Source organism: Mchenga conophoros, linkage group LG12, assembly GCF_057382185.1.
Source record: "Mchenga conophoros isolate Kocher_MC1m ecotype Shallow Benthic linkage group LG12, M_conophoros_male_GT1.1, whole genome shotgun sequence".
Taxonomy (NCBI): domain Eukaryota; kingdom Metazoa; phylum Chordata; class Actinopteri; order Cichliformes; family Cichlidae; genus Mchenga; species Mchenga conophoros.
Genome location: NC_140537.1, coordinates 6,602,142 through 6,615,049, shown reverse-complemented (window position 1 = coordinate 6,615,049; position 12,908 = coordinate 6,602,142). Strand labels below are relative to the sequence as shown.

At 44.1% G+C, this 12,908-nt stretch overlaps 1 protein-coding gene across 1 annotated transcript in view; it reads left to right on the top strand.

Moving 5' to 3' along the window:
* Window positions 1-211: 211 nt before the first annotated feature.
* The window catches only part of LOC146562018 (breakpoint cluster region protein), a 31,255-nt gene continuing 18,558 nt past the window's right edge, over window positions 212-12,908 (top strand). The window contains exon 1 of the mRNA XM_085293505.1: window positions 212-2,358. Within this exon, the coding sequence (XP_085149631.1) occupies window positions 1,020-2,358 (1,339 nt within the window). The 5' untranslated portion in view covers window positions 212-1,019. The remainder of the gene's footprint in view (window positions 2,359-12,908) is intronic.

The following is a 12,908-nucleotide window of genomic DNA, read 5'->3' as shown; positions in this document are numbered from 1 at the left end:
TAGTGAGCATCAAGCTTAAAATTTTATTCCCGTGAGAATAGGAAGTGTGGTACGGACAGAATAACCGTAACTGCAACACAATGTTTAGACAGTCCTAAAATTTGAATAATCTGTCCGGTGTGTACTTGAACGCACCAACTCAAACATTTGAGCCGCCAGGAGGCGACATTTTCACATGTTAACTGTATTTCAGTTCTCTACACGCTGAACTTTGGTCGGATTAGCCCTAGTTTTCAGAACGTAACTGAAAGGACAAGTGTGCGGTGTTGCAAAATATCACGCCAGGAGCTGGGTGGGAAAGAAGGAAAGATTAGTGTGTTTCTCAAAAAGAGGTCAGGCTGTATTTGCGCTTACAACAAAGTTTTGTGAACCTCGTTTTTTCTTCATCTATCTGAGATTCTGCACACACAACATCACAAAATCCTCACCATGTGGGACAGGCAGGGTTTCTTACTTTGAAAGTGTCAGTTTGTCTCCTTTTATAAGACCACATATTTCGCAATAGCTGTGCTGTCATGCTAGTTTTCATTTCCTGGTGGATTACTATTTTTCAGCTGTAACCGTCTGTACCTGGAGACAGTTTGGGGTTAAGAAGAAGCAGTTCAGAAAACCAGCAGTGTTCATTTTGATGTGTTTGCGGTTTAAATCACATCTCTGACTTAGCCCCGCCTCTCTCAGCTGCGACTGACAGAGGCAAAACACCAGAGAGCTGCAGGACTCAGTCTGACACCAAGCACAGAGGAAGGCAGACGATCTCCAGAGAACAGCGCAAGAAGGAGATCAAGTTGGAGAAAAGGATAACCTCGCATTTTGTTGGACTTTGTTAAACGGAGTAAAGCGGATTTGATTCTTATGATTGTGAGTAAAGACTGTAAAGTATGTTTTATTTCCCTTTTAAGTGGATTACTCTGAGAAACACCTTGAACTCGTAGCACGATGGAAGCTGTTGGAAAGAGTCAAGTTGAGCTTTGGAAATGCTTCTGCTGGTAGCTTATTGAACAGTTTGTGTCAGAGTAATAATGGTTGAGCCAGCTGGGTTTGTGGAAGCATGGAGAGCGCAGTTCCCTGAGTCTGATCCCCCTAGCATGGAGCTCAACTCACTGGGGGACATTGAGCAGGAGTTGGACAAATGCAAGTCATCCATCAAACACCTGGAGAAGGAAGTAAACAAGGAGCGCTTTCGCATGATCTACCTGCAGACTCTGCTCGCAAAGGAGAGGAAGTCTTACGATGGGAAGAGATGGGGGTTTAAAAGGATGGCAGAGACAAATGATGAAGACAGCCAGAGGTCCAGCATAGATGAGGCAGGAGCAGAGGAGCAGCAGCACAAGTACAGGGGGCCTGGTAAGACAGTCAAGTGCAAACCTCATGCAGACATTGAGATGGATTGTGCCCCTGACAGCAAACAGAAGGGTGGGGTGTCACCTGTCCGCCAAGACTCTGAGCTTCCTGATTTCCCAGTGGGTCCGGGCTCGGTGGCAGCTCTTAGATCCAACTTTGAGCGCATCAGGAGGGCAAACTCCCACACAGCGGGAGATTGCAAGGGGCTGTCAGTGACAGGAGGCCAAGAGAAACCCTTCTACGTAAACATGGAGTATCATCAAGAGCGAGGGCTGGTCAGAGTCAACGACAGGGAGGTTTCAGACAAGATCAGCAGCCTGGGCTGTCAAGCCATGCAGATGGAGCGAAAGAGGTCCCTGCATTCACTCCCAGGGAACCTGTCAGCCGCCACGGGGGATATCAGCAAGGCCGTTCAGAGAGGCAGATCCACCGAGGGGAACTGCAGCTACAACGGGTCATATGAAGACTCCGAGGTCAGCCCACACCCCCTAAAAGAAGGCGAGGGGCGCTACTCTATGGGGAAATCTGAGCAGCAGCCGGTGGAGTGCCACGCTTACACCAGCGTGTACGTTGGGGGGATGATGGGTGATGGGGATATGCGAGTCATCCACATCAGGGACCACGGCACAGATGAGGACACGCACCTCACCTGGCCGAGGCGCTCCTACTCTCCAGGGAGCTTCGACGACGTGGGAGGAGGCTACACGCCGGACTGCAGCTCCAACGAGAACCTGACCTCCAGCGAAGAGGACTTCTCCTCAAGCCAGTCCAGCCAGGTGTCTCCCAGCCCCACCACCTATCAGATGTACAGGGAGAAAAGCCGTTCACCCTCCCAGCAGTCCTTCGACAGCAGCAGCCCGCCCACACCTCTGTCTCAGATTCGCCTGAAGCAGCAGGGAATGATTTCTGACACCTGCATCACTGGACTCCGCAAGGCGAGCCACATCTGGCCCAGTGATGGAAACTCCACCACGTCCAGCAGGACCTCTCATGACAACAGCATTCAAGGAGATCTAGGTAGGTCTCTAATACACAAATGTGGATGTGATCTGACACTTAAATTGAGTCTGGTGCATGAAGATGATACACATCCAAAGCCCGCTCTAATCCCTCTCTGAAACATGTCTGTCTGCCCTTGGTGGCCCAGATCCCGAATTAGTCAGTGATGTGTAAAATGCACCTGTAATCACTCAAATAAAGTCTCAACATTCTGTGCCTGATACACTAAATCCGTCCTAAAACGTTTCCATAACCCAGAGGACTTTTCAACAGCCTTACTTATCTTTTGCGATAAAAGTTGCCTTAAAAAAGGAGGCTAGGTTTAATGAAGATTCATCTTCTTTTGTTAGGAGAGCTTTATTTCCTCCTCCTCACAAGCCTCATCCGTACTGGTTGGCTCTGTTAGGCTCGATCATCAGCTGCCATCAGGCTGTTTGTGAGCAAACTGTGGCCTTAGTGAGCAGGGCTTTCTTTACCCTTTTGTAAGCAGGCTTGCCCTCTCCTTTTCACCCCTCTCTGCTCTTTGCCCCACTGAGTGCTGCAGTACTCTCGCAGAGATGCTCTGGCTGAGACAGCATCTGCCCCCCGGGGCTTCCCGGTCGCTCAGCCCTATCCACCCTGAGTGTTTTTGTGTCAGCGCGCATCAACGTTGTTGTCCTTAGTGTGGTGTAATTAACTTAAAGGGGTTTGTCTAGCGTGATAAATTTAGGGCGGTTCTTTGTTACGGGTGGTGGGTTGGAAAAAAGCGCTGACAACTCGCTCAACGAGGAGGATCGAGGGGGCTTTAAGTGTGTCATGTGGCTTCCACTCAAAACACCCGCCATCGGTGTTTCCTGTTGTTATGCTCCAGCATAATAGGAGAATCACTCACTGAGCAGCAGTATTGACATGTTAACAATATAACATTGTTAGGAGGGATAAGGAGAGTGGTTGGGGTAACTTGGTAATACCAAGGACAGAAGGGCAGGCAGGAGCATTTGTCATAATAAAAGATACACAAGGACACACATCATCGCTGGTTGAGGCCAGATCCTCACCCAAGACTGATTGGGAAGCAGAGTGCTTGTTGGAAGATTGGAGCTAGAAAACTGTGTGTCTCTACCCCCCCAAAAAAGAAGCATTATCCACTCAGGGTCAGATTAAGCAGATGAGCAGAGTAGTGTGTTTTTGTTACATAAGGTGATTCGGTCTAAAGCTCTTTGACAAAAAGCATGTGACAAGTGAGCAGATCGCCTGTGATATAATCATCATGAAGTGAGAGCCAGCACGCTGCTCGGATGACTGAAATGCATAAATCCATTCGATCTGGGTCTGCATCATTCCACGGTCGTGCCATGTGTCGCTGAGTCCTGTAAGCATATTGTCAGGATGGCTGCCTCTGGTCATTTTTTAAACTCATCCTGCTACATTTATGTATAAAATTGCAAATCAATACTCATTAAAGCTGCAATAAAGCAACTTAGTATCGCATGATCAACAAGAACAAAAAATAAGTGATGCAGTAGAAACTGATGCAGTAGTGACTGAGGTAGCCTCCAATACCCATAATGCACCTGTAATCATTTTCTTGTTATATCCTTTTTGTCAGATAAAAATGCCCTTGTCATTCAGGGGCTGTGACTGTAGCAGTGTAGGCAGGGGCAAAGTGCATCTTCTCTGCACATCTCACACAATCAGTGTGCCTGCTAGGCCACAGTCACAAAGGGCTAGGGACTGGTTGGTGACTGCCTGGCAACCACTGGTTGCTAGGGAAACATTAGTATTCCCAGACTGGTTGCGAGTTGGTGCTGGAAGTTGCTGTGAAGTCAACTGCTGAGCCCCAGTCAAGCAAACTGCGACGAGCAAATAGCTCCTGTGGATAAAGTGTAAGAGTTGTTGGAGCGTCCAAAAGAAGTTGAGATCAAGCGGCAGCTTTCAGGGCTAAGAAGTGAAGCCAATGAAGACATTTATTAGCAAAATGCTAACTTGTTATAGGTTTCCCTATAAGAAAAAATAAATAGCATAAATGTTTTATTTTAATTTGGAAATATCATTGGTATTTTATTTTTGAAATAAAATTTTTTATTTTTTTTGTCAAGAAGCAGTTAAGCTCCATTTAGCCCTGTACCTCTGTAGATAACCCTAGCTAACCAAGCTAGCTAGCCTACACTGCTAATTTGGCATTCCACTTTATCATCCAAATATGAAAAATTAAACAAGATGTGATGGCCAAAATACTATATCTGAAGCTTTAAAACAGTAGTCCACAAACGGGTGACGGCAAAGTGGCTGCTTCCATCTTTTCTTTACAGTCTGTGTTCAAGGCTCACTACTAGTTTTTCCAGGTACCTCCAAATGTTGCTCCTTTCCTTACTGTGTAGGTGTCACACGGAGTCAGCACACAGCTCTTGTCACAGGCCTAAACAGCAATGTTATTGTGGTTAATTAAAAAAACTCAAACTAGGTGTAAGAAATCTCTGAAACTAAACTGAACTGAAAGCAAAAACCTAATTAAATAAAAACTAATTAGCAGTTACAAAGGTTTGGACTTTCTATGCCAAATAGTGCATCCCATGACCAATCAACTGACCTTTTGTGTTTCCCTATTTGATACGTAATGCCTGTTTGACACTTTGACTACAGAAAGAGTCTGAAGTGCAGCCTTTTTTTTCTTTTCTTCAGAGGAGACATGTTGCTGACATAATGGCAAACCTGCGTCATGTGGACCTTGCTTTGTGGATTACCAGAAGTCTGGATTTCATGTTGTAATAATTTATTTATTTTTTGCACGTTGTTAAGTTAGTCCTCAAGCAGGGAGCTGGTTTGAGGCCAGCTTTTGCAATAAATTGCTCTTTGTTGTGGTTCTTGACTTTCAGGGAGCTGCTGGAAAGTGTTTTTTCTTGTTGCATTTATCACAAAGCACTGCGGCATTGACTAAAATCTCTTGAAACGACTGAGTAAAGAAGGCTTGTAAAGGCGCTTTATGGTCCAGTTAGCTGCACATTCTGTAACCATTAGACAAACTGCCATATACTGCACATGTTTGGGTGGTGGTAGGGGGGTTTTCTGCACTCTGTCACCATGTCATTTCGCAGGGTCCGTGCTGCTGTTGTGGGAGTGCCGTAGTGGCAGTCCGCCTGCGCATGGGGAAAAAATGAGTGACTTACCGTTAGTGACACCTCCGAACTTCTCTAAACAAACGCGTGCTTGTCCTACTGTGTCTCAGCTGTGAGAACTCTGTGAAATGGCCAGTCTAAAATTGATGCATCTCAGGGGACTTTTTCCTATGAATAGAAGAAATAAGTGTTGTCTCCTGGTTTCTGGTTTAACTAGGCCAATTGTCAAGAGCTGCTGATTAGCTGTGGACCTTTAAGGAGGCCAGCTCTCTTATGGGTTTATTTTGCCATAATTAATTATCATCACAACGCTGACGTGCCTGTGGCTAAAGAAGAGTCTGGGTGTGTAGACTGTCTCGTGGTTAATGTGTTATAGTGAGAGGGCGTAAAAGAAAAAGGTCAGCCAAAAGGGAAAATGATAATCTCCCATTAGTTTAATCGTGATCCTCTCTGCAAAAACCAGGAGATTGTCTTTTAGGATGCTTTTAGCCCGAGCCTGCCTCAGTCAGGACATGGCACCGTTTCTGAGCGTAGATGGGCCTGTCTGCTGTCGCTGTGACATTAATAGAAAGTGTCTATCTGGAAGGTGACTAACGTTCGTCTGATTGCCTCAGACCACCACTTGCTGCCTCAGCAGGAGTCACACCGGTCCTCCGGGTAATTGTGGACTCATAAATATTTGAGGTTCCCCGTGTAAGCCCAGACAGGCCTATCGTTGCACCTACGTATCAACATCTGAAGTTTGGTGGGTAAAGAAGGGGAAGAAGTCAGCCTCTCCCTTTCCTTAAGTAAATGTAAGCCTACAAGAGGAAGTGCTGGCAGCTCTTGAGGGCTGCCAAGTCTGCCTTTGTGTGTGCGTGTATGTGTGCGTGAGCAAGTGAGGCACCTGTTCTTCTGTGCAGTGTACTGGGTAAAGTGGTCAAAAGCTGGCAGGCCATCAGTACACCAGGCCAGGCATCGCCAGCTGCTCTCACAGTAAAAGCCATGAATGACCTTTTGTTTCTGTCAGAAAACTCAACAAAAACATTTGTTTCGAAACTATGCAAGACGGTTCACTTTAGGTTTTCCTCAAGCTCCTCTGTGCAGTTACTAACATACACGCAGAGGAAAGGCTCGGGCCTGTTTACAAGCCTCCTCGGGCTCGGTGATCCTCCCTCGTGCTCAGCCTCAGCCCTGTGCTCCTGCGGCTTCAGCTCTCCTCAAAGGGCCCTCTGTGCTGCTGGCTGGCAGGCCAAGTGTTTATGGAATTTCTCAGCTGTTTGTTGGGGTGTGGGGGGAAGTGGCTAATGAAATGTAATGTGCTAAACGAGTTCACCTCTGTCACAACGGCCTGACCCATGGTGCTTGTGTCAACCTTTCTTTCCTGTAGTAGAACGTTTATTTTAGGCAAAACATTCAGTGGCGAAGTAGAAGAGGCAGCAGTATCAGAACCAAAAACCCTTGTTAATCATGCTCGTGTTTTAAACTTTATACTTCCGGTTAGTAACTTTGAGCTTGAATAACACAAACCTTACTGCAGTTTACAAAGTGTTGTAACTTCCATGAAACCATCTGAATCTGAGATGATTTGATTCTTTTCTGCCACGCGCCTGCACTCAGGTACAGTTTACCTTAAGGCGAATTCGCTGTAAAAACGTGTGTTGCTAGGCAGAATACCGCTGGCCAGTCACATCAGAGCACATCAGGTGAGGCCCATTCGCTAATATTTAATTCTATTCATACATGCAAATGAATATTTCATTACACCAGGAGGTCACTTTAATTTTTTTCTTGTCACTGCTTACATTTCTGAAAACTCTGCCCGTTATCAGTATGTGATGAAAACTCAGCAGTTATATTTGTGTCTGCTACAAAGCACAAACTTGAAGGTGTCATCCTGTAAAGTCACAATAATTGGCAAATGAAATAAATCCTGCTTCGTGTTAATTATTCCTCGCTGCTGGACTTGAGTTAATCTTTTTGCTCGCCTTTGCACCGTTGTGTGTTTATTTACCCGGGCTGGAACTGTTATCGGGGCTTTTATTTGCTCTGTTATGCGGCACATTACAAGCTGCAGTATGTCCACCCCGAGCTATTTCTACATACGTTGATTAGTAGGTGTGCCGTGTTTGGCGGCCCAGTTCTGACCTACACCGCTCGATGACTGGCACTAATTTTAGGCTGCCCCACAGCAGATCATAGGCGAGTGCTGATGGTCTTCAATGCGTTCCACAGGCCTGTGGTTTAAAGGACCTCCCGGGCCAGCAGGCACTCCACACGAGCCCAGATGTGATGATGAATTGACGGATAACATTTTTACAGTTTGAATGGCCTATTAGGGGCAAGGAAATCTTAACCGAGATATTCCTTCATTTATCTGAAAGAAACACCGCAAATCTCTGAGAATAACCTCACAGACGTCACAAATGAGCAAAAAAAAAAAAAACATAATCAGAAATTCTTTGAGATTTAAGTAACAAAATTTATGATTGAGGGGATGAAACTTCTTTTCTTCCCCTCTCACACACCCAACTTTAGTTTACTGGGTTTGATAAACCTCATCACACCACAGATACATCCTTTCTGCTTACGCCCATAGACTGTATATAAAAGATGGGCACTAGTCTCTGTGTGTTAGAACCTTAGCATTAGTGTTTAGGCCCCTGGGCATGTTGCCTTTTTTCTTTCTTTCTTGACATATATGGACCAAAGAGCAAAGTTCTATGTTACCAGCTAGCTACAAAACTTTGTTAGCTCATGTTAGCACGCATTTAAAGTTTTTCAGAAGAGCTTTGATGTCAGATATAACATGCATTTTTTTTTCACATGAATTACTTTAATCTCAAAAACTGTCATGTTTTTCTTAGAAATGTCAAAATCCTAAATTCTGAGGGCATTTTTCCTCTGATAAATTGCAGTATGAGGATAAAGTTGCTTGTTGCTAATTATCGTCTGCTGTGATAGACGGATATCAAACTCTCAGACTCTGTATTCTGATTATCCTGTGTCACCACATATCGTAAAGTCCATCTCAACTTGCTATGAAGTGGGGTCACCACATCAGGTGTTTGAAAGGCTGTCACCCTTTGACCGGCCCCAGTGTTTGCCCTCCTTATCACCGCTGTTTCCCGAGTGATTCCACAGATCAGAGGAGAATCCATTTGGAGCCATAAAGTGGTGCTAAGCTTTTAACAACCTCTCACATTGGCCTCTTATCTTATGTTTTTTCTAGAAGTGATACTTTCCTCTCCAGATCTATACAACCGTTGTAGAGGCAACAGAAAGGCCGTCCTTTAGCATATCTTTTTTTTTCAAACTTTGTAAATAAATTATGGATGCTTACTGTAAAATTTCAGTTCCAGCCTTTTCTGAGCCAAATAGTCCATTTGATATGTGTGCGTTTATTTATGGGAGCTTGTGATCTAAATTCTATCCATCCTTTGACTGACATTTTGGTGGATAGTCAATATGTTCACAGCGGGGTCCAGTAATTGAGGATTGACTCAATTTGTCTTTTCCCAGCAGTGAAATGGGCAAATATGGATGCTACCATTCTAGTTCCAAGGCTCGATCAATAAACCTCTTTGCCCTCTAAGTTTTATTTTTGGGAGCTGCTGTCTGATAATTTCCCCCATCGGTCAAAAAGAATTGAAATTTTACCTGTGATACTTTCAAACAATGACATTAATTCACACAAGCCACAATAACAGCAGATCAGTTCATCTCAGTCGCAGCCCACATCAGCTGATCCCTCAGCTGAAACTCTTCGAATTATCTCATGTGGTGCATCTTCAATCAGTTCAATATTATTTATTTATAAAGCACCTAATCACCTCAAGGCTCTTAATATTGTAAGCTAAAGGCCCTACAATAACCCTAAACAATCAGACGACGCCAATGTAAACAAGCACTTGGCAACAGTGGGAAGGGAAAACTTCCTTTTAACAGGAAGAAGCCTTCAGCAGAACCAGGCCTCAGGGAGGGGCAGCCATCTGCTACGACCAGGTGGAGGTATTTAAGATGCCTGCCTACAGTCACTCCAAATCTGCAAGCTGCTTTGCAACCCATCTCCACACCAGCTCCCCCTCTCATGCTGTGTCTGAACCAGACAGTGTCATGTCTGTTGCCACTGGTACCTGCTTCTGTGCTCAGGTCGCGCAGTTGTTCTCACTTCCTCTGGCTTCTGTGTATGAATGGGGAACGTCAGGGAGATGTGCTCCCAGAACCTAAATGACCACAGATGAAAAAATAACTACTTTCCAGAAAAAACAGCATATTTTTTAAACTGCTGTGACCTTAAAATGGCCACGTGATAACCCCAACCATTTTTTAGAAACCCAATACAGACTTTCACTCTGATGAAAGTGTCCCAAATAACACTTCCTGCTTCTTCTGTGATTGCTGTGTAGTGAAAAGGGACCACATGATTATTCCTGTGTCAGAGAATTCCCGATGCTGCTGCCGCAAAGATTCTGCTGCACATCTGTCGCTCCCTCCCTGCGTGTTTTGTCGTAGTTCATCTCTATGGATTAGGATTAGTGTATGTCTTTGCTTTGTCATCAGTGGGATATCCAGTGTGTATCCAGCATGCCTGTGGTATTAAAACTGCTGTGACTGTATTCTATGCAAGGCTCTTGTTTACATGCTGCAGGAAGGCAAAGTGCTTCATGATGACTGATTATTCCCCAGAAGCAGGCTTGGCAGTTGTTTGGCCGAGCCCCCTTTTATATATCCTTGAGATCTATTTTTGGGTGGTGCTCAGAGTGCTGGTGTGGGAAACCAAAACATTCAGTGTTGTGCATTAATAGGTAATAATACTTTTTAAATGATTTGCTTTGATTCACGGAACTAAAGGAAATCCTTCAAAAACATGGAATTACAGATTTCCGTGACGGTCCAAAATGAAATCAGCTTCTGTCTGATCCACAGCTCCACACAGCTCGCGACCACAGCTGTCGGGTTCAGCGATCTTATGTAATGTCATTAGAATGTATTTATTACGGCTCTATTGCACAGCTGAAACCATTTGTTGGGTATGAGACAGAACAGCAGGATTATTTTGCCACCCTCCAGCTAAATGTGTGATACTTTCTATTGTGTGATTTTGAAGCTGTTGGGATGCTGATAATAAAATAGGAACATAGCTCCTTCACTGTGACTTCCAACGCTGGCTGGAACATTACACTCTTAAATTGACTGAAATGTGTACTTTATTGAATAGTAATGTGCACATAGAGGCTGATAGCTTAGCAGTAATTGTTAAATCTAGATAACATTTACCTCAGTTTCGTTGGTCTATAATAAGATAAGATTTCGAGTTGCAGATATGACTAGCCTCAAATTTAAACAGGCATTTTGCATTGAAGCTAATCTGTTTAAAACAGCAGAGCTGCAAAAAAGGACTCCAGGTCATGCTCTTAGTAATATTTTCTTGGACTAGAAGGGCCATAATAAAATGAACAGGCATTTGCAAAGTACTTGAAAATGAATGGATTTTGAATTTTTTTAACCGCGTCTTAGATCAAAGTTACTTACATTAATAGGTGGCATAAATCTTGAAGATTGGTCAAAGTTTGGTTAATGGCTTGTCAGATTTCTTAAAACCTGCAATCACTATCCAGTTTATTGCTAGTACCGGGTTAGAACCTCTTCGATCAGATGATCAAGCAGTTGTCCACACTGAGGAAGAAGAAGTCTGCCTTAACAGGAAGTAAACCAGATTTTCAGCAAATCACAGACAAAACCACTTATAAAGATTTTAATGTTTGAGTAATATTTTTCCGAATGCTAGTTGTATTTTTGTTGCTAGGCAGAAATTTCAGGATTACTGTTTTAAGTGTGGTTAAAATGCAGGCCTCAAGGGCCGGTGTCCTGCAGGTTTTAGGTGTGTCCTGGATCCAACACAGCTGATTTAAATGTCTAAATTACCTCCTCAACATGTCTTGAAGTTTTCCAGAGGCCTGGTAATGAACTAAACATTTGATTAAGGTGTGTTGACCCAGGATGATATCTAAAACTTGCAGGACTCCCTTGAGGTCTGGAGTTCCCCACCCCTGCTTTAAACAGTGAAATAATAGCACACTTTGGGTCGAGCTCTGCTGTTTAACAACCTCATCTTGTAGGTAGTTTGTAGCTGTGAAAGAGCAGCTTTTACTTTGGTTTATTTGCTCACCCCTTTTTAAAAGTCTGTTTGACACCTAGGTTCTTCTTAGTATAAGCAGAAAAGAGACATAAATTGTGAGTCACAGTGAATTATTGGAACCTGTACAAATCTGTTTCCATGTATGTCTGAAAAGTGTGGGCTGTCTGCAAAGTCTTTAATTATAAAAGGCATGTCACTGTTAGCTGGAATGTAGATTTGATAGCCGTGACTGTAGACGAATGTGTGTATTAGGAGTGGAAGCCTTTGTTAAAAGATGACCTTGTGCAGAGAGCCTGTTTCCGCTCTGAAGCAGACAAATTGCCGAATTTTCCGGACAAACTTGCCTGGACACTTCCTTCACGCTATCGGCCCTTGTGATTGCTAGAACAACAGCACTCACTGAGGGTCCATTGTGATGTGCACTTTCTCACACTGACCAGAGCCAAGTCAGTGCTGTGCTTTTAAAAACGTCCCTATAAACAACACAAGTGGCTCAGTATTTAAGGCTTCGGTACATTTTTTAAATCCTCCCTTTTACTTATTTGTGTTTGGACTGTATTCTAAGCTCTGGCTATTTCTTAGTTTAGATAGTTTGTGGCTCCAAAGCTGCAGCCTGAGAGAGGATGCGTTAGTCATCCTTTCCCGGGCTCGATGTATAATTTCACCGAAGCCCAGAGTAGCCGTTCACATGGACTCCCCCCTGGGCTGTGTAGCTGTTTGGACTGCGGTAGTCTCCTCCTCAAGCAGTTCATACAGCTCTCTGTCTCTGCTGGGCCCAGTGTGTTTGTTTGACGCCTTTGTCACAGCCTCTGCGGATGTCATCCTGTCAGTTGCCTGTCTTCAAGGCCTCCCCAGGGAAACTTGTCTTTATCTTCCTCCAGTCTCCGGAATCCTCTCTTTCCTGTTTTCAAGCTGAGGCAAACCAGTCTTGTAGCCATAAAACTGTTATGAATTGTTGTCTTTTTAAAGTGTCCACTCCATATTGGTATTTTTATTTTTTATTTTTTGTTGTGCGGATAGGCATCTCTGCTCTGGATCTTCCACACAGCTTGACAAGCATGATATACTAATAATTGCTGGTGAGTCAGGATTGGCTGACACTGATTACAGGATCTAGTCATTGGCGATCTGATTTTATCTGTCTTAAAAAATCTGATTTCACAAGATCCAGGGAGTATAACATGTTTCGCTGTGGGATGCAGTCATTCGGCTTTGTTGTTTTGGATCTCTCTAAATGCAAAATAGCACAGATGTGCATATGAGGGCATGTTGTGACCCATAAAGAGTTTATGTTCAATTTGTCATTGTTATAGCTTAATTTTCCAGCGTATGCTGTGAGCTGGATGTCATCC